Consider the following 22,979-nt stretch of genomic DNA (forward strand, 5'->3'; position numbering starts at 1 on the left):
TCATGCTGTGTTATCAGATGTGTCACTTGTAGAAACACTGGACACCATTTGCCCTGAATATCTGGCCATCTCACATCTGTGCTTTACTTCAAAGGCCTTAAATGAACATTAGTTTAAGCAGTATTAATGAAGACACTTTTTAAACAGTAGAGAACACAAAAGGACAAACATTAAAAAAAACAAACAAAACAAAGCACATTTGTATGTATGTAGGCAAACATATCTGCATGAGCAGATTTTAGGAGTACTAGGGATTTGACAGATGGCTAGCTTTACTGAGGAAAAATGCAGGCCTGTGGCTCCATTGAGATTTTTCTGATTCATGCCAGTGCATTTGTTTTAATGAGAAGGGAACCGTGATCCCTATTATAATTATTATTATTTTGATTTTCAAGAGTTTGATCCTTTATTGATGAACGCTCTATATTTTTTTCTTATGTCCCTCTGGAAATAAGTCCTTTGTCATGGTTTAAGAAACTGTAAATATTCTCACATCTTCTTTTTTTTTTTTTAATTTAAATCTTGCGGTGTGAGGCAGTCAGCCCAGAGACAAATGCATTTTTGAGCTGATGGGGGCAGATTATAGTATATTAAAGACAATCCTAGGTGGCAAACTGAGATGATACAGGGCAAGACTCCACAGGGCAGCTCCAATTTTAACAGCAGCTCAAACAACAACAGTATAGTATTGGTTTAGGTGAATAAGTTACACTGTGTTGATCTGAACCTTCCTAAACCTCTGCTTGTTAATAATTGGTTAAGTTCAATAGGTTACTGTATGAGCTTCTCTCTTCAAAGTTTCTTTAGGGCTTGTGGAACCTAAAAATCCGTCAGGAGAGGATGAAGCAAACATGGATTTAAGCCATTGCAATGCAAACTGGGCTCCAACATGGAATGCTTCCTTTACTCAAACCCTCTGTCTCAGCAGTCTCTCTCAATCCACAGTCCTCCCTCTTCTTGCCCTCTTGCTTGACCTCTCTCCAGTCACTGTGGCAAATCTTGGCTGACAGAGGGCCTGCAGGGAGAGAAGTCTGGAACAAAAGGAAGGTGGAGGGGGGGAAAAATTGTACATCCTGGAAAAACTTTCCTCAAAGTCTGCAGGCGCAGTGACATTCCCCAGAGGACGGTGTTCTCTTCCTGGGCTCCCTGGAGGTGTTTGGAAAGAAGGTGTGACTGCTATATGTGCCCTGGTTTAGAAAGGTAGGCAATGAGCGCTACCACTACCCCTACATACACACCGGTGCCTATAGTGATGGAGAGGGCAGCTAAGAACAAAGCCCTTCGGGAGGCGATGTTGGCCAGCGGGAAGTCACCTTTGTTCACTGCCTTAGTGGTCTGTAAAAGAGAAAACAAAGAAGAAGAAGAAGAAAGTCAGAGGCTGATATCATTTGCAACGACTTCAGGAGAAATGGTGAGCCACTGAAAAATATTTTGTTTATCGTTTCTATTGCAATGTAAAACCTCAAGTCATGGAAATGGAGAGACCAACTGACTGACCTGTGCAAATAAATACATGAACTGAATAAAAAATGCACTGCAGGACTAAGAAATCGCAATCAGTGTGAAAATGTGAAGGACAGGAGGTTATGGTCACCTCAGCTGCTATCACTGAATGACAAAAATCGTATGGGGGGGAAACAAGATTCATAATTTATCATTGAACTAAAAAAATAATAATTCTTTTCATATTTATATATCACACAGTTAATCCATGCTTTCAAGTCACAGAGTGTAAAGCTGGTTCTTTGTGTGCCCACACTGCTTTTTTCCCCTCCAAAGAGTGACTCCCACTGACATGACCCATTTACAACAGGCACATATAGATCCTCTTCACGAGCCCCTGTTAGTGTAGCTAGAAAAAGCAGCCGTTAAACCGCAGTAAATACTAGTTTTTGTTTTCAATCAAATAAGAATCCTAAAATTGGTGTTATATTTTGTCCTGTGACATACATTTATTTTTCAAACAATCTGCTTTTATAACAAAAACCACTCTGAGAGCACAAACCTCCGCCAAGGCTTCTCATTGTCTGGGCAGCATTTGCTTTCAAGGAAATGGCATTGAGATCTTTATGCATTCATTTTGCTTTCTTTGTTCTTTTTATTCATTCTTTAAGAAGCATGTTGTACAATAAAAAGTAATTTCAGGCTTTTCTTTTTTCTCTGTTGAAACCCATTTTAATATACTTGGCATGTTTTTCAGTACAATTATGTTTTACTTTACTTACTAAACTTAATTTTAAATGTTTAGTGATAAATGTCAAGCGAAAAAGTTTCTATTGATTTTTTGTTTGATAGTTTTGTTTTCCAAATAAAATCATACTTGTTCATGAGCATGTATTCAAATTGTTATGTATTTAAACACTTAGCCTTTTACTGTAATGTATATAACAACATCAAAATAAAATATTAATAATATTATAATAAATATAATATTTATTCACTGTTTTCCCATACGTTGTCAATACAAACAATGGCAGTGATAAACATATTTTTAAATACCTACAGCATTACTATCACTTTGACTTTCAGATCAACCTATTAACATTAAAGGAAAGGTCAAAGGTCAAATGGGGAATGATATTTTATATCGTTATACTGTACTGTACTTTCAATACTAAGAATCATAGTTTATAGGTGAAGTTATAAGGCTTTTGTCAGTTTTTAAATCCATTAATCATTAAGCTGACCTTTAAGACCTTGTAGGATGAAAGCCAAGTTTTAATGAATTGTTAACATTACCCAACTCTACACACATACAAAGTTTTATCAGAAGTAATTCAAAACTCTTTGAGCTTTTCTGTGTTTACAGACATGAATGATGACACGCATGGAGGTACTGCAGCCTTTTTTTCTAAGTATATATGCCAACTGGAAAACCAATTGACAAAAAGAAAAAAAAAATATATGTATGTATACATTTACAATATAATCATGTATATATGATTTGCCATTTGACTAAATTTGATTTGTATATTTAATCTGTCTGTTTCCAGGAAACTACTGACTTTGTGTTTTACAGTGCAAACACTGAAGCGATTATGTTGCATGATTCAGCGTAATGAATATAAGCTTGAGCATTAATATAGTGTATTTTTGGAAGTGTATTAGAAGAGTCTATGGTAAAAGAAGAAACTAAATGAACACTGTGAGATTAACAATGGGCAGTACTTACATTCTCAGAAATAACAATTATTTGATACGTAATAACTTCAGAAATAAACAGACTGAAACTTGGTTATGTTTTGAAGTGGTCCATTTCCTGCCTCATTAGTCACTGTAGATGTATATTAAACATGTTGGTTGTATTTAAACACATCTAAATGTAATCATGTAGGCGAAAAATTCATCCTAATTTTGTGGTGATTGTAATGTGAAGTCTGGGCTCCAAAACGCTGAGCTGAAAATGATTATAAAGCAGGGAGCTGCAGAGTTGTGCAGTGTTTGGATGTAGTATTTGGAATCTACATCAAAACATACATTTTTTTAGCATTTATCATCACACTATAATGATTGTAATATATGCATGCATGTATGTTTCCTATCTCCCACACATAGGGCGGGGGATTTGCTAGTTAATAATGGTAAATAGAGAATCTCCTCTCTAAAGCAGGAGCAGGTATAAAGACTTGTGGCTGCTGTGCTATGTAACCTTTAGCTATCTTCTTGTTCAAATGGATTTCCTCGCCAGAAGGGAAAGGAAGGGAAATAGACTATTTTGATTTCTCTTTTTCATTTAGTTCACTGAGTGGAGGTTATCCCTGAAGCAGAAATTACAGAGCATAAACTGTTACATTGGCGTTTTCTGGCCTTTGTATTGGCTTTTTAAGTTTCTTGTTTCATTTTTCTTCCACTAAATTAAAATAAATTCAGTTTTTTTATTACAATGCCTTACTGTATTTACTACTTTTTTTTTTCACAGCAGTTGCAAAGATTCAGCAGTCTCCAGTGTTCAACATGTTTATAAATTACAACCATAATTCAATGTGCCAACAACACAACACAGTCAGATGGGTGTGAACCTGTGCTAACAGAATTTTGAAATGCACGATGTGGATGCATGAAATGGCCTTCATTATTCTTGTATCCAATTTAATAATGATGTGTGGCATGTGAGTATGATGAAGTTGGCCTTAGGGTCACACTAGCTCACTCTGCCACTTTCATTTTGGAGGTGAGCCACAGCACCAAGTACATGAGGTAACATTTCTTACTAAAAAATCAAGGTTAACAGGGATTGCACTGCTACTCAGGTGCAGCTCTCTCAGTAGTCAGATAGTTTGCATCTGGCAGAGGCAGGGAGTGGAACCCTAAACACAAAGTCTCCATTAAAAAAAAAAAAAAAGAGCTATACTTGGTTTGACCTTCGACTTTGAAAGTCTTGCATATGAGTTGCTTTTGTAGAATTGCACCTACTTCCTGTTCTACCAGCAAAATATGAGGAAATATCGGAAGGCTCAACTCTTTCGCACATTACAGTACAGTTTACAGAAACAGTGATAACAAAAAATGAGTGCAGTGTGCGATAAAGCTAATGTAAAATATATATTGAAATTTCTATCAGGAAGATTGTCTTGATGCTAGCTCTGTTTAGATTACCGCACATCCCTCTCTCCCATTTCCCCACTTCAAACTCATCATTTTTTCCTGAGGTCATTTATTCTCTGTCAGACCAATCAGATTGTGCTTTCTCTCCCACTGCCAGGTGTTATTTTAGTGTGGAATTAATGCAATTCTCTTCAACCTTACTGGTGGGTTCTTCACATCCGTCCAGTTCTCATGTCATCACTGCTCGTCCACCACCAGGGTCTAGACTCCATAAAATGACTAACCCGTTAAAATAATGACATCACAATGGGGTCTACTCACCAAAGGCTAATGGCACATTTCTTTTCCCTTTTGTGCATATTAAGTCGAATACATTATTTTAATTACTCTTTAAGTGTCTTGCTTTATCGCTCTCTCCTGACAAAAATATTGTATTATTCATAGTCTCTGCCAATTTGCACTACAGTCATGCAAACAGCGACAAAGCAGCTGTACCAGAATATGACCTCTAGTTACTCATGCCTTCCTCCATTTAGCTCGAAATTCTGGATCTCATTCTCTGCAGTTTCTCACCAGGGTAAAATAACTCCAGTGAAGCAGATATAAATGAATTTTGCATATTTAGTCTGGCTTTAGCCAATTATATTAGAACAGAAAGACAGACATTGTTTATGTAGTCATTTCAATATATTGTTAAGAACATAAATGCAGACAGGATTAATAATCAGTTGTTTTCTGCTTTTAAGGAAGCATTGTTAATTGCCATGAGCTCAGAGCTCAAGAGGATTTTTTGATGCTTACTGGACGGAAAACTTTGTGTTGGGGTTGTTTTTTAGGGTACGGAGACAATTACGAAGCATTTAAACAAAATCAGATGCCTAAAACTTTCAGTATGTTTCTGCGAGCGCCCACAGCAAGTGAAGAAGATGTTTCACTGCAGATCACTGAAAAACCAATCACTTGTTTGAATTCCTGACTTTTGTGGATGTAGCCCTGGCTCAGACACAACGCATCTGTCAGAACCTTCTGTAGTTTTGCAGAATGCACGCAGAGTGGCCATTAGGAAGGGTCTTGTATCACTTTGATTGTTTGAACTTAATAAAAAAAAAAAACAGCACAGGGTATTTCTACTTTGCTCTGTTTCTCTAAGGCTGAGCAGATTTTTGAAGACAAAGTTAATAGTCCAAGACAAAGACAGCTAGATTAGAGCCAACGAGAGAGGCTCTTTAGACAAATGCCTCGAAAGGTCAGGAAGAAAATCCAGACGAAATATGTGCATTCGAGGCAGCCTTCAGCTTCCACATCAATACAGTAATCACTGGAACAGAAGCACCATTATGAGGGGTTTATGGGAAATTAGGCTTTAATTTGCTTTCAAAATGACACAAAGCACATTCTCCCTCTGACAATATATTAGCACAACCCCACAGAGGTCTTTGGGGACACTAAAATAGTTCTGACTTGTTTTGAGATTCAGACTGAAGAGGGTTTTTTTTCTACAGAGGCTATTCAAAGGGCACTCACTCGAGGGTCAGTTTCTCTGGTGCATTTGTCAAATATGATACGCAATGTTTGTCAGTTAAAATGAAATCAAGGCATTTTGTGACAAACTGAAATAATGCTGTAATGTGGACTGAGAGTGATGAAAATATCGCAGCTTAACTTTTAACACTGTCAATCATTGTATTTTTCCTTGAATACCCTTGAGAGCAAAATGGTTAGAAGCATTTAAGGCTTTATCTCCACCACCTTGACAAAATGATTGAAATGTGGTGTCATAGAAAAAAGATAACATCTGAGACTCGGCTGCATGGAGACTCGGCACCCTTAACAGGTTTTTCTTCCAAACAAACAACACTCGACGCCCCCTTCTCTGTGTCTGTGTCTCCGCCTCCCTCGCACAGACAGGCACAAATAGAGAAACAGTTTCACTATAACGAGCTCATTCATTTTCATTCTTTATTATGGCTCGTACGCCATACGATAACTTCAGGGGAGTCTTATTTGCAAGATCGTGAAATAGATTGTTGCTGCTCCTCAGCCCTGCACTTTCCAGTGCAGATGTCTCAGAGCTAAGTGACGAATTTATCAGCATCTCCAAAACAAAACACTCACCCAATTAGCGGCAATAATTGAAACTCAATTCCGCTTCCCAATCAAATGCTCAAAGCTAATTTCCCTCAGATATTTATGGTATTCCAGTTATTATCAGCTGATGCGTGCATTTGTGGGGGGAGGTTAACACTGAATCTCAAAATTGTGCACCACAAGTTACCATAAAGACATTATGCACAATAAAAGCCGTTGTCTTTGGCGAACAGCGTTACAGCAGCATATGAATGCATGTCTGTTTTTGTGTTAAGGTGTTTGCTGACGCCTTCACTCACTCATCTCCTTGGCAAAGCAGCGGCGCTGTATTTGACTAGGCCTGACCTTCCAGTGGAACAAAAACACTATTGATCTGCCATCCACAGAGTCTATTACAGTCGCTAACGTGTTTGTTTTTAAATGTCCTTAGAGTAAGTGGTGAAGCTGATGTGCTATCATTTATAAAATATAAATAAATAAATTTCTTTGCCCTTGTCACATCTACAGTGTTCTACAAAGACAGAAAGCTCTGCCAAAGCAATGAATTGAGCAGGGTGTGTATATGTGAAAGGAACCTGCGACAGAGGTAAATCCCTATCTTAGAAAATTGATTTCCATCTCAGTTTGCATGTTAGGTGTGTTTTAACAGTCGGGTACAGGAGTGGAATATTCATTTTCCCAGGGGGCCACATGAGAACCTGGGACTGTTGTGGAAGGTACGGCCTTCTACAACAGTCCCAGTTTCTCAAGCGGCCCCTTGAGACAATTAATTGCCCAGCCTCGGTCAGGTAGCTTGTTGTAGGTAGGCAATATTTATAAGCATGGCTTAGGGTTGCTTAAGCATTCTCTCTCAGTAGATCTATTGAAGCTTTCTGATTGAAGTAAAGGGTAAATTAATATAGTTTTCATATACAGAATTTTCTTGATGCACTGATTGGAAATTTCAAAAACTTAACTGATTTTGCTATGTGGTCCACGCCTCTTCCAAAACAATGCCCTCAACCCAGCAGCGAGCGAAACGCATGCTTTGTTGTATCTGAAAGCTCCATTTGTCTGATTTTTACCCCCAAACATCATTGTGACAGACAGATTACCTTAGGCAACAATGCAACATCTGTTTATTGTTTTCTCTCATCAGTTCTGGACAGCACATTCTCATCCCAGGGCATCACTTACTGCTGTTCCGGCAAATGACGCAGGCAGAGATGCACACAGGGTGCGTGCCATGGAAATATTAGATTTGGAAAAATAGCTGTCTTATTTTTGAGATCTACAAAGTACTCATTTGGAGTGGCAGTGGAATAATCAGCCAGAAGAACATGGCTTTGAATTTAGGGACTTTGCTTTGCTCTTTGCTTCGCTTGCACCGCTGTTTGGTTAGGTTTGGAAATTGAAACAGGGTTCGCTTGACTGCTCGCAGGATTGGGATGTTGGTATCACTAAGGATAGGATTCTAAGATTAACAAAGTCAGAATGATACTATTGATTGTGCGATGATTGCGCAGCTTAGGAGGACCAGTTGCTAATCTTGCTATTTGCACCCATGTCTAAAACAAAAACACAGAAAATCAAAATTATCCTTTAGTTATATTAGATAACATCCAATCCAAAAAAGGAAATTGACTCAGCTACAGCTAGTTATGGTTTGTGTTGGCTTCTTTTAATGAGTCATATATTCCTCAGCCATAATATTTTTATGAAGTAAAAGCTGATAAAGATTCTGATTTTACCTACATGCTGAGTTGATATTGCCATTATTGGCCGCCAGTGCAGTGCAAATGCATACTGCAAAGTCCAAAATGCAAAGTAAGCATACTCAGACATGTGCTCTGCTAGCTCCTATAGAATCACCACTTTCAGGTTGGTCCTTCTGAATAACGGCATGAAACGAAGACCAGTGAAGTGGGTTATTGAACTATAAAATTAAGCGATCCCAAACTTCCTCCATATCTTTGAAATCCTGACAGCTCTTCAGGAAAGCACCTTCTAAAGGGGGGAGATTGGCAGAAAAATCATCCATCCCTAAACACAGCCATCACTTCCCCATAATTACCCAGGAAGAATCAAATTAGCTCCTGACAAGATAATTCACTGACGGGCTTAGACTACTTGCGCCCAAGATAAGGCAGCTAAATGCTTGAGCTTTTGATAAGAATTTGTGGTCAGACGCAGGGCAATTTAATGAAAAGCTTGTCTGTCTCTAGCACGTTTGTGTGTTTGTGTGTGCAGTGCGTGTGTTTACATGCATTTTCGGACATACTGTGTGTGTGTGCATGTACGCTTGTGCTGATAGCCTTTTAATGTGTTGTCTTTATTATGCTGATGATTCACAGGACAGACTTGATTAGCGGCAAGACAAGAGGCACTCCCTGTGCTCTTTGGTTGACATAACATCATCAGAGTCATTTCAAAGAGAACTGAAAAGAGGGAGGAAGTCTGGCTGGAATCTATTAGATACCTATTATGTTGTGATTGCAGACGTTACTGAAAAGAAAATATTGGTAAAGCTTCTCGCTTCAGATTACGTTGTTTAGGGTCATTTTTAGTATTTTTTATGCTGGACTGCAATAAAACATTCGTTTTTAGCGCATCAGTCAAAAGAATGCCAGTGTGTCTGCAAAATAATTACGGCTCATCGTTCCCAAGGGCTCACCATCTTTAATACATCAGCCCGCCTTTAATTGGGTTCATCTTCAGTCCTCTTGAAAAGTCTACACGTTCAGAGATCCTCTCTCATCTTATTATTTTGAATACAACCTTTCTTGGCATTTACAGATAGAACCTTGAAAGTGATTTATAGACTCTTCCTAAAGGAGGCTCTCAGCCTGTTTACAGAGCATCAAGCAGCCATTACAGATTGGCCTTGAGTTATTGATGCATAGCTCAGTAAAAATTGGCCTTGCAGTAAGCGAGTCAGCTGTCAGTCCTTTTTTAAGAGTGAAGGCTCTTAATCTTTTGGTAATGAGTCATACATAAAGACGGATAGATGTGTGTGTTTACATGTTTGTGTGTTCCCATCTCTAGGAATTTATAGAAGCATGTGTATGGGTGATTGGGGGGAGTGGGGTGGGGGCATGCTAGACCTTGACAAACAGATGCTGCATCATTCATGTGTGACAGACCACAACTTTGAAAGGGTATGCATTGCATGCCTGTGTTAATATGTGTATGTGTGGCCTCACCCCTTGTGAGAAGTAAAATGCTGCAATCCCCAAAGGCCAGAAACAGCAGAGCATGGAGAATATGGCCAGGCCGAGATGATCTCGTGGAGGGACAACTATGAAGTTGTCTTCACTCTCGCTGTCGGTAGAACAGTCTGTCTGCACAGAAAACAGCAGTTAATGTTAAAACATATAGCCATTTAAAATTTCATGATGTATATGGGCAGACTGTATAGTTTCAGTGGAGATGTAGCAGTAAACAGGTGGTTTGAGAAAACACTGGAATTGATTCCTTTTGATTTTTGATGCAGACAAAGACTGATGCCACTCTTATGCTTTGCAAAATTTAAGGCTATTGACAACAATCAGTTAGTATACAGCCTGGAGAACTGTAGAGACTAACAGCTAATCTACCCCTGCACAAAAGGCCACAAGCACTTCATTAACTGAAAAGCTATATTTTTGTCACAACTCATAGCCAATGACAAGATGGGTTGTTATGCCAATTGTGACTTTGTTTACAATAGTAAAAATAAAAGTAAAAATGATAAACATGAAGTATGTGGAGTCAGAGGTATCAGTTGTGGCATGGATGATTGAGATAAGCTAGGTTCCAATCACATTTTTCTGTTGTTGAAAGTGGAGTGGATCTTTTTGTTACTTCATTTTCTTAGGTCATTTTTTTCAACCCACAAGACAAAATTTTTTGTTGCTAAAAGTTTTTGCTGCATCTGAAATTTTTGAGTTAAGATCTCAAAATTTTGAAATGCAAAGAAAAAATTTAAAAAGCTAAAAAACAAAAAAAACCACTCCAAATGGAGAAAATAACTTGAAATTTCAAGCTACCAAGTTGGAATTTGTGTTGACTTGTAAATGAGAAAAAAATGTTTGTTTGCTTTTTTAGTGCCAGAATAAAGCTTCTATGGTAAGTAGGCAAACTTTGATTCTATTTGACAGAACTCTGTTTTATGTGCTAACCAGTTTTTGGTTGAAGACTAAAGTTAAAACCTGACCAACTTAGGTTAGATATTAGCCATTCGTCTTTTGGTATCGGCATACATAATAGCCCAAAAATGAACATTTAAAAAGATAGCAACCAGCTGATCCAAACCAAAATAAATAACCAAACAAAACAGATATTAGCAATATCTGTTTATATTAGGTTTGTGAGAAATAAAAAAATAATCAGCCATTATATTGAAATATCTCAGTTTTAGATATTGGTATCACTCTTAAATCAGATTCAATATCCTCTAATCCTCAGTGAAAGCACAAGCATTATTAACCGTTGAACAGTTTCTAACTACTGAGATGGAAATTTCTCATAGCAAACTCATAGCAATACAGGTAATACAAGTAATATCACCAAGACACCTCATCCTGTGTATTTTTGGGCGCCTAAGTCCAACCATGTGGAACTTCTGTAAATTTTCTGTCTGTCACTGGATGATGAAATTTGCCAACAAACATGCAGATAAAAACAGGATTTACTTTAAAATACATATGAGTAAGACTTCATTTATATGGTACAGCAGTCTTTGTACAGGTAGAGTTGGTTTTCAAGTTGAGTGGGTGGGAAAAGAATCTCCACTTATTGAGAAAGAAAAAGGCATTTGTGTAATGGGAAACAAAACATACCAGCGTATGCAGGATCATTTGCTTCCACATAATGTCACAGCTCACATTTATAGACTTTTGGTGATGGCCCATTAGTTTCTCATTAGTTTTGAGATATGCAGATTCCTACATTTTGGCATCTAAACAACAGATGGCATGAAAAAAATAGCTACGGTTGAAAGTACACCCCATTTCAGATGTGAAATAGTTATGAATCAAACACACCTCCTCCCTAAAGCTTTATGAAACTATTTCACGCTCCATGCAACATTTCTCACAAGAAACTGCAGCAAAAGAGAATAGATGCTCATACATCTGCATACAGTTTAGGATGATGCAAATTCAGAGTCCTGATCCAGAGCTGAAAAGATCAGTATGTGTTACAATTCACAAGTCGGTACAGGACGTTCTGACTACGTCATCCTCTAGCATGCACGTACACAAACACGTTCCTCTTGCGGCTTTGTTGTTGGATTCTTCGACGAAGCCAAGACCAAGTACAGAGATTTATTTTCCAGGGATGAAAAGAAGTCTCAGATTGAGGCCACAGTTTCTATATGAGACATTAAGCTGCATCCTTCCCACATTATCCTGTTTGAAGGATGATCCAGCATGAGGGTGGAACATGGAAAATAAATGAAAAATACAATCAAGGCTAACAAATTGTGGGTGACTATTGTGTCAAATAAATAGACGTCACTTTTGCTCAACATTTCAATAAGAGAGATGATGTCTGCACAGATGTTGGATGTCAGGCAAAAGGTCAGGGAAGGAAGGCAGAATACGTGAGAATCGTTATGATATATGATCTGACCAGATAATAATAATTATTATTTTTTAAGATAGCTATAGTGACAATTTTATTCTTTTTTTATACAAGTTCTGGTTAAGGCAGGGGTGTCAAACTCCAGTCCCGGAGGGCCAGTGTCCTGAAACTTTTTAATGTGTCCCTGCTGCAGCACACCTGAATAAAATTAGTAGGTCATTAAGAAGACTACAGAACTTGACTGTATGCTGAGGTGGCAGTTCAGCCATTTGATTCATGTTACAGAAGCTCATGAGTGAATGAACATGGTGCAATAAAAGTACTTTTAGAAGTTACCACCTTTCTTATCGCTCACACGTTGATTCCAGATATTGTATATTCTATCAAGAACCAATCCTAGAACATGGCTGGCTTGATAGAAGAGTGTACAGTTTTTACTTAAAAATGCATTTCTGATGTTTATTTTTGTGTTTCATATCGGTGAACAAGAGTGCAGAACAGTGACATTAGCATTATATTGAAAGTTACGCTTCTGTAAACATGTTAGAGTATTGGAAATACATTTGCTTTGAGGGCAAAACAGTTTTTAATTAATTTCAATAACACACCCTCCTTGTAACAATGTTGCCTGATTGATGATGAGGATTAGCAGGTGGGTGGTTGAGATGTATGGGGGCCCTGCCCACTGATGGAGGGGGAAATACTGGTTTAATCGTCTCCAAAAATACACCCTTTGAATGCAACCGTATTAGAGAAAGTAATTGAGCCGCAGAAGAACATTTCTAATTTCTCTGTGCACTCAGACAATGCCACGCTGTGTGAAAAGCTTTGCCTACAAAGCCGTTAAAAGCTGCAAAAACGGGCCCCTGTCTAGGTGGTCAATATATTTTCATGCTCTTTATAATGACATGTGGACACCAGAAGGTTGCAACACATGAACATAATGCAGCTTAAAGAGTGCATAATGTCAGTCTGCTGTTGTGGCCTTAAGCAAGCACTATGGTGCAATCTCTGCAGAGCCAGCCCTGCTGTGTGCTGTGCCTTAGAGCTCCCTGACAATATCTGCACAGCCTTCTGGCTGTTTGGAGAATCAAAACACACATCATCCAGGGATTCTATTGGCTTAGATTACTGTGGGGAGAAAAGTTCAGGAAGCAGGGGAGGCAGGCAGGTGAAGATTTAGGTTGTCTGAAATCAGTGCAGACCTGCAGATAAGTCTGTGTTTAAGGAAGGAAGGTCATTAATCACAAACCTTCAAAGTAAAACAGGCCACTAACCCGTCTGGAAGACTGTCTCAGTTGTCAGTGAAATTACTTTATCTTTTACAGCATTTTTCTCAAAATTAATGATGGGTATGAAATCAAATCAAGAGCTGAATGACGTTACGGGTCGCAAACTTCTTTACCGGGTTTACAGAAAAACCCATCAACAAAAACTGTTGGATACTGTTTGTGACCACAACATTTGAACTTGGCCCCTGCTTCCTGGCCCAACAAAAGCTTATTATTGTTATTAGAATATAATGGTTATTAGAACTGGAAAGTGAATGATGACAAAGGACCGCGTTACCTAGAACAACACAGCGAATCACAGAATAGAATAGAATAGAATAGAATAGCCCTTTATTGTTATTGTACATGTACAATGAAATCATGGTTGATCCACTTCAACTGTGTAGGAATAAAATGTAAATAGCAAGGCAGCAGCAATAAATAAAAAACTGGAGAAATATATAGAAATAGAAACATTTCATTATTTATCATCATTTATTTCACAATGATTGCTTCTAAAAACACACCCTGCAAACCGTGCTGCTTTAACCTCTCTGCTCTGTGTCTCTGTTAAGCTCAGCTAAGTTAAATAGACACCCAGACCACAAGAGTTCCAGATAAATACACCACCACACGCTTTTAGTTTGTAATAGGAGATGCTTAAGTAAGAAAACCTTTATATTATTTATTATAGACATATTTATCTGGAAGATGCTGTAGATTATACCTTCAGTTTAAACAGCTTTGTAGTTTTTTGCCAAACTTTAAATGAGCAAATGCGCATGTGGGTTTGTTATGAAATGTTTATCTCTCCAGTAGCAGAAAGGACTAATGACTTGTGTATGCAGATGATGCTATCTGTGCTCAGATATCTCCTATGAGGTGTAAATCCTGTCAACAAGCGGTAACTGGCTGACAGTTAATGAACAGCTAACTGATGATTTCACCATTCTGCTGTGACAGCTTAAACAAAAGCTTGTGTAATTTGCACTACAGGAAATGTGCCCCCCAACCTGTAGAATTTAATTAAATGTTTTATTTATTGATTTATTTTCATCAGATCTGATGTCATCTAAATGTCACAATTCCTGATGACAACAGCAAGATCATTTTTAATCTTTGCAAAAATCATAGGGAGGATTTTCACAAATTTGGGTACCGAAGCATTTTATTTTATTACACATTACATGTATTATTTCATAAAATAACCCATTGTGTGTGTGTGTCTACCCGATAGTTTAGTATGCACTTCTGCCTTTATTTTGTGAACAAAAATTAAATACATCATTTTCCACTAATATCCAAAACAGTGCAATACAAGAAAATGAAAGTTATATCTTCAACTACTTTAAAAGCAAAAGCCAGCAGTTTAAATAACAGAAATTAATTGTGTGAGGCTACGCAAAGGTAAAGTACTACAGGATGGTCTGAATGTAGAAAGAAACTACTTAACAGCCACAGGGCACTGAATTATTTACCTGATTAAAAAAATAGATTACATTCAGAATATTTATATTTCGGGTGGTGAATATGAATTCAGGTAGAAATGAAAAGAAATCGTGCAAGAAAACAAAGAACGTTAAAGCAACAAGCAGAAGTCTGTAGCCACTAGCGATTCAGTACTAATCGACACAAAAAAGCACTATTGTATTACATTAACAACCGCATCGACACTAATGGCCTTTTTCCATTAGTACCTACTCGGGTCACCTCGGCACAGCTCAAAATGGTTTTTAGGGATTTCCATTAGGTCATAGTACCTGGTACCAGGTTTTTTTTTTTTTAATACCTACTCGACCGGGGTTTCAAGATATCTGAGGCGATCCAAAAATGTGACATCAGCAGACTGCATGCCACGGATTGGCTAGTCAGTGGCATCACTCAATGATTTATGAAAGCATCTTCTTCACAGAAATCAAAACAACCATTTATGAAACTATGAGGGGAGTGGCTGCACAGAAACAATACTCTGGTCTTGGAGTTTGACAAAAGAGCCACAGACTGACTAGCAGGTATCACATAGAAATGACATTATGGGGTATTGCCATAACAACCACATGCACATTTGGTGGTACTCTGTTGTGTCTTCACCTCTAGCTGACACTCAACTTTACAGTCAGGTAGGCACACAGCCCCTCACCTCGCTAGCAGCTGAACACAAACAGCAACAATAGAACAATGAACTTCAAGGTCAGTTAAGCACTCATTTCAGCAGCATTGGCATATTAAATATTTAATGTAACTATTAACCTGGCCAGTGTACCCATTACCATTAACCATTTAACTATCAGAAATTCCCAGATGGATAACAAACCCAGCCTCAGCGCGTCATAAGCTAGCATACAGCTAATGCTGGTATCAAGATAAATGCAATGCGTTAGGAAGGGCATCAGACATAAAATCTGTGCCAGTTCAACCATGCAGGTCCATCCGCAGTGTTAATTTAACAGGATAACACCAAAAACAGTTATGTTTCTCTTAACGTCCCAGCAACTAGACAGAAAGAATGCTAGCCTACATTACCAACTCCTTATCAAATCAAATATCTGGCATACAAACACCTTACAGTTCCGCAACTGTATTTTGCTTTATTTTGCACCACATCAGACATCCTAAAAAAATAGTGTTGTCATTGGGGTTATTGTTTGCACTGTTCTAATCACAATCATTTTTTCACTCCTATGCTTCTGAAAAGGGTATAAAGTATCAAATTTAATTTAATGTAATGTCTAAATTTGCATTTTCTTCTAACTAACAGAGCAACACTGCTCTGGTTATTTAAAAAAAAAAAAAAGCCTCATCACATTCAATATATGACCTCAGTAAAAATGTTCCTAATAACCATATTTTCTCAGATGTTAGTTTATAGTCTATCAATACAGCACAATGTTTATTCTGTAACTTGTGGTTCCATTTAGAGTGAAAAAAAGTATGATTTAGGGTGCAGATACAATTTGCTACCATGAGTGCTCACCATCCCTTGTTCTCACAGTCAGATCCCCATTTAGCTAGTAAAAAAAGATGCCCTAGATGTGTGGTTTTAGGGGTTTCAGAGGAATAACAGAAGAAACACCAAGTAAAAAATAATATAATCTTTACCATATGATTAGTAAGATTTACACAGTACCTGAGTGCACAAACTCTGGGTCGACGACACTCCTGTATGTGAGAGGGATATTCAGTATTAAGAGCTTTTCATGATGTCGTTCTCCCAAACATGTATTGCAGTTATAAGGGGATGTACTTGCAGTGTTGGATTAATGAACAAAATATTTGTTATTTTTCCTTTTCGTTGCCCCGTTGCTTCTTGTTGACAGGTGTGCAATTTAGGATCGTGTAATGAGGCTGCAAGAGGGAAACACTACACATCATGCTTAGCATTCACATCAGGTTGTGTAAACAGGTTGAAATGCATAAGCAAAACTGTGCTGTTGAGCACAGAAATTGGTGATTAAATCTGACAAAAATAACAAATTCTTGTTTTGTGGGACCCCAGTACAAGTTGGATTTTATCTTTTTTGAAACACTTTTTAAAGGTGCAGTTGTAGCCTACAGGGTTTCATGAATCATGAATCTGACTGGTCAATCCAAGGACTTTTGCTGTGTGTTGCTCCCCATATAGTACTACCATTCATTCCCATCACTTCTCCACTATGAAAAAAAAAGGCATACATAGCATAAAGAAAAATGAAAAAAACTGTATGACAAGGTAAAAGGATCAAAATAAAAAAAACAAACAAATTAAAAAAACCCATACAGAATCATGGATCATGAACTTTGTATGAACCATATAAGTTGCAATACTAATGCAACTTATATGGTTTATACAAAGTTGCAACTAATAATATTTCAGCAAACAGGAGCACACTGTGTTCCTACATTATGCAAATGAAAGAAACTCCTGAAAAAACTCAAAGAATGGGGCTGTCTTAACTAATCTAAGTAGCTTCAGAATATAGAACATCCAAAACACCTTCCTGCAAGTTGGGATGAGAGCACCGTCACCCCAACTGAGACGGTAGCTGCATTAACAGTAAAAAAAGCTTGCATCTATAATTTAGCAGGTAATTGATTCGCTGGTGCCTTTAGCTGTGTAATACGTGATTTGGCATGACTGTATTACATATTCACATCCATTGAAAAGGTGTCAAGTCAGACCTGCCACAGTAATGGAGAGGGACAGATGGGATATAAATCAGAACACCCTCTTGGTATTATAACTAGCCACAAATTCTACATATTGCTTATTTTGTGAGGAAAAAAAACCCTAAATCCAACAGACTAATCATTACATGTCTGCCCATAAAAATAAATAAATAAATAAATAAATGAAAGAAAGAAAGAAAGAAAGAGGGAAAAACTGCTCAGGATTGCAACATGTAATCACTCCCGAAGGGCTGATATTACTCGAAACTCATTGCAAAAGCATCTTTCTCATTATTCACGTTTTAATACTCTGAACTGCTATTCAGGCAAGGATTAAAGTTGCAACAGTGACGTCTGGCAGAGAGAAAATCTGTGCTACTTCGTTTCTCTTTCAGGAATCTTATTCAGAACCAAAAATAAGGAGAGTCTTTTACTCCTTATTCTGTAATTAACAGTGAAAGCCACATATCATATTATCCTCATTTAGGATGACCAATTATGCCTGCTGCTGCTTACTGACTCCCACTCCTGTTCTGGGTAGAGACTGTGCAAACATGCACTTGAATCACTATGATGACCATCATTAATGCTTTTTCCTCTGCCTATTCTTAGAACCCAAATTGGTGTGCTCCTTTGTCTAAACAGTGGCTATGGGTAAATAAAAAAGAAAAATGATCTTTAAGATTAAATAAACAACTAAAAAGGCTGTTTGTGTCTCTACAACAACCTCATTTGACGTATTTATGATTAGGTTCGAGGCAGACTCAGGGTTTTGGTAAAACACTGTCATATTAGGAGATAATTCAGGTGGAGGAGGCACAAACAAACCTGTAGTCACACAGTTCATTAAAGTTGGTTTCTAAGTTGTATTAGCTCAAAGTGCAGTGGAAATGTTTTCCATAATCATCAGGTAGGAAAACGCTAATAGAAAAACAAAGGTTTATGTAATTAAAAGATCTATAAAAAATAATTCCTTATATAAAATTCTGCAACTTTAAAAATATGTCATTATTCACACCCCCTCAAGGCCAAGTTTGCTTAATTTTATAATTCCTGTGGAACTAACCCTGTGGCTTTCCAAGTGATCATTTGTATGATATATAGGGCCATGTATTAATGCATGCTGAGTGGAAGAGAGCAAGGCCATGCCAAACAATTAATGAAATGCAGTGACTCAAACTGATATCCCATTTTAATACCACACGATCCCAGGAAGCAAAGATTGTCAGAATGCAAACAGAGTTTGGTTGGCATGTTTTCTTTGTGTGTGACTTAGTATTGCATTAGACAGAACATCACTGCCATACTTTTCCGTTTAATAATCACCCAAGGACTTATGATGTTGCTGTTAATACTCCTCCAACAAAATGTGTCCATGTGGTTGGAGGAGGATTTTAGTGTCCTATTAAATAGAATGGAAAAATCCGCTGCCTTTGCAGTGGTGCCTTTCATATCTATCTGGACTCTTTACAACTTCAAATATACTAATCATGCATGTTATCACACACAAAGTGGCAATCTGTCAGAACTCTTTTGCAATTTTAAGGAGAAATTCTGAGCTACTATTTCAAAAGTAGTTTTGGCACGAGATTTGATTCATTCTTTAAATGATGTAAAAAGGCAGCCAAGAGCAGAGCGACTTAATAAATACACATAAATGAGCATTCCTGAATCTTTTTATAAATTAACATTGAAGAAAAACTTAATATGGAATTAGCGTAAATTACTGATATTCCAAATGAATATAACATCAAAGGAGAAAAAAAAACAATCTTTAATGAAGGATAAGGTTTCTGCTTATCATGACCACATTTTTGAGTTATTCTCGGCCAATGGAAGCAGTGACTCACAGACTCTGGAAAGTTACAATGTTCAATCAAGTTTTTGGAACCAGAAGATTTCGATAGATCAGAAAGATTTTCCAAGCTGAGAAATAAATATCTTTAGTTTGAAAAGAGAACACTTTAATTTTGCTGAATTGGGAATGACTCAAGAGATTGGTCAGTCATTTTCTGCCACAAAGAAATGTCTGAAAGATTTTACTAGAATACATGAAACATTGTCATAATGGTTAGACCTTTCAGAGGAAGAACAATGTGCGTGCAGTGAACTGAAGAATGACTACATTTTGGATTTAATTAAGCCATAGGCACTAATATTCCCACAGATTTAGACAGAATTGATTTAATGATTTAATGAAATGTTGCCACTGAATATGATATGCACTGATGAATGCAAATTCTGTACGCTGAAGAACATGCAACAGATGGTGCAGCCATTTTCAAACTCAAGTTTTGGTAGTATTCGTTGCTGTCATTTATTCTCCTCTTCCATTAACACTGTGCTGGTGAAGTCCTCCCATTCTAGGAAAGACCACCAGGCGTTTTTCTTTTCCTGTTACATTTCTGAATATGTAGCTTCTCAAAGCACATTCCATGCTTTAAGGGAGTCATAAATATAGCACTTATAATGGAACTGTTCATATCATTAACACCATGTAAGTATGTTTACCAGCGAGGGTCAGAGGTTTTTCTCAAATTAACAATATGTGATATAACTACAAACAGCATACACTAGCATAATGCTGCTGCTGTGACAGCAGCATTCCCAACTCACATGATTTAAAGAACACCCATATTCCAGTATGTCAACGCCAGTAACATCCCTGATTCTATATATGTATAGTACACACATAATCGTTACACTAGTATCAGGGTTTTAGCGTGAAATTTAGGACCTTGGGGGGAGGGGTATTAACAGGACAGTTGAACATTGACATTGCAGCTCTCTGTACTTCTGTGCAGAGCTGCTGATGCTTTGTGGACAGTGAAAGAGAGACGATGGGATATGGGAGGATGACAGCTGAAGAAACAAAACGGTAATAAGACAACATATTTTAATTCTTCTCTTTTAATTTTAAACTTCTTTAGTTTTAACTCAGCCAACAGTATAAACTGACTTGTACAAAGCTAAATTAGTGTTTGCAGCTTAAGTATAAGAACAGTTTTAATGTACAAGTGCCCCAAAAAACTGCCCCAATTATTTGGCCTGTAAGTGGTCAGTTGGACACTTACAGACCTCTGGGGCCCAGTCAAAAATGAAATTAAACCACAGCCATAATACCTACTAAATCACCCTACTACAATGTTTAGCAATCATGTTATGATTAAGTGTCATTTCATTATACTGAAGAATTTGCCATCTAAAAACCCAGATACTGATGTGTGAAATGGTAAGTAATGGGAACGGGTTATGATCAAGGCAAATCAGTTTCTGCTGGTTCATTAACTCCACCCGTCTTTTCAATTTGATACCACCACCACTATCACGGGATGAGTGATTTCAGGTAGTACCGTGGCCTTGGTGTATTTTGTCCTGCCACATCATGCTTCCTGCAAGTACTTATTTGATTGATGCACTCTCTTCAAGACCTATCCACCAGGTCTCTACCTGCCCCTGTGTAGAGCTTACCTGAAAAAACATCTTTCACCACCAAATTCAAAGGTTGCACTTCCCACTCAAATGTGTTTATTTATTTTTTTTGCAGAGGATTCTCTCTCAACCCTGACTTGCAGTGAAAAAAATGCTCTAAATGCATTTCCTTCCCTCTTTTTTTTGGTTTCAGTTAGAAAAACATCAGTTACACTGTCCCCCTACTCAGACTCTGCACACCAAAACCGTCACCTTTAACTTGATTATATTGTCACACAACTAAATAATAAAGCAGAGCAGTAACTTGCCAACTGTTGTAATATGAGCACTGGCATCTTGACGGCCTGTATCAGTCACCGTGACATGATAATGACATCGTCTAACAGCATAAATTAAAAAAGAATAAACAAATAGATAAATAGTTTACCTCTCGTGTGACATACTTTATTGGCATTCAAGATTAGTGACTACAGCTGGGATCTGAGCAGGCATACCTTTTGCATAATTTTGGAAAAATCAGTGCCTAAAACACAGGAGCTCTTTCAAATCAAGCTGACTGTATGTTCCCACCTCACAAAAGTGAGACCAGGAGCAAGGCAGAGAAAGAGGGCTTCATTTGGTAGACCTCCTGTGATTGACGCTGATAAGAGAAGGCGGGTGAGGTTGCCTCAGTTGTCTGGCACAGACACCTCGAACACGTAAAGTGTTTTCTGAAGGCAAAACTCTCACCTTTCACGTTCTACATGGAGGTCACAATGCAGAACTGTGACCTTGCAGCTGGGACCGATTCAATAATTCTGGTGCATGCCATTATGCTGCTTCTATTCAGCAAATGTTCTGCTTACAAACTGCTCTGCTTTTTAATATTTCACTCAAAATAAAATAAAACTAATAAAGGGGAAAAACTAATAAAGTACTCTAATGGGAGATGTAAGACTTAAAAGGGGCTTTTGGACAGAGGATGCGTTTTGTAAAAAGGAATGTAAATGTTAGTAAACAAAAGTTAATCATTTGATGTTTTAGTGTTTTGAATAAATTATTGGGGTTTTTTTTTTTTACACTTGAGATGTTACTGAGCTCTAAAAGTGTTTAAAAAAGACAAATGGTACTTTGAATCATACTGAGATTTCAGTTTCTCCAGTAATATCATTAAGAGCTGCTTTACTTCTAATTTCGTACTTGAAGAAATTGCTATTCTACTTTACTGATTCTCCTCAGAGGCTATCTGCAATTTACTCATGCACTTTGATCATTGGAGAGTTTGTGCTTTATATAATAACTCCTTTCAGGCGCACCCTTTTAAAAATAAAATACTTCTTTCCACTGCAGTAGTTCTCTCTTTTTATCTATCTTTTTTGTAATTTAAACACACACATATACACACATAATCAGCAAAATAAAGGAAAAGTAACATGAGCATACTGTACTGGCTAAGCTGTTCATTCATTAAGTTAAAAAAAAAAAAGGGGGTAAACCTGATTAAAACCTGAAACCTGATTAAAAGATTTTCTCAGTAATGTGATCTTGAAATGTCCAAGAAAGGAATCCAACCAACTTGAGTGGAGCCACCCTATGCATATTATAATTTATGAAAATATATATGTGTTTGCATAGCCCTGATAGATTTCATGATATATAGTATATTGGGAATTAAAAATTAAAGGAAGATATGTCGGGGCGACCGTGGCTCAGGGGGTTGGGAAGCGCATCTGTAATCGGAAGGTTGCCGGTTCGATCCCCGGGCTCTCTGTCCTGGTCGTTGTGTCCTTGGGCAAGACCCTTTACCCTACCGCCTACTGGTGATGGGCCGATGGCGCGATATGGCAGCCTCGCTTCTGTCAGTCTGCCCCAGGGCAGCTGTGGCTACAACCGTAGCTTGCCAGTGTGTGAATGTGAGAGTGAATGAATAGTGGCATTGTAAAGCGCTTTGGGTGCCTTGAAAAGCGCTATATA

The 22,979-nt window shown here is 37.7% G+C and overlaps 1 protein-coding gene across 1 annotated transcript in view; it reads right to left on the reverse strand.

Annotated features, from left to right (window-relative positions):
- Positions 1–513: 513 nt before the first annotated feature.
- Positions 514–22,979, reverse strand: part of syndig1l (synapse differentiation inducing 1-like) — a 37,033-nt gene continuing 14,567 nt past the window's right edge. Inside the window, exons 3-4 of the mRNA XM_040017479.1 lie at positions 9,816–9,953; positions 514–1,335 (exon numbers count right to left, since the gene is read on the reverse strand). Coding sequence (XP_039873413.1) covers positions 1,177–1,335; positions 9,816–9,953 — 297 coding nt within the window. The 3' untranslated portion in view covers positions 514–1,176. The remainder of the gene's footprint in view (positions 1,336–9,815; positions 9,954–22,979) is intronic.

Source organism: Simochromis diagramma, unplaced genomic scaffold (genome assembly GCF_900408965.1).
Source record: "Simochromis diagramma unplaced genomic scaffold, fSimDia1.1 OVJJ01000802.1, whole genome shotgun sequence".
Taxonomy (NCBI): domain Eukaryota; kingdom Metazoa; phylum Chordata; class Actinopteri; order Cichliformes; family Cichlidae; genus Simochromis; species Simochromis diagramma.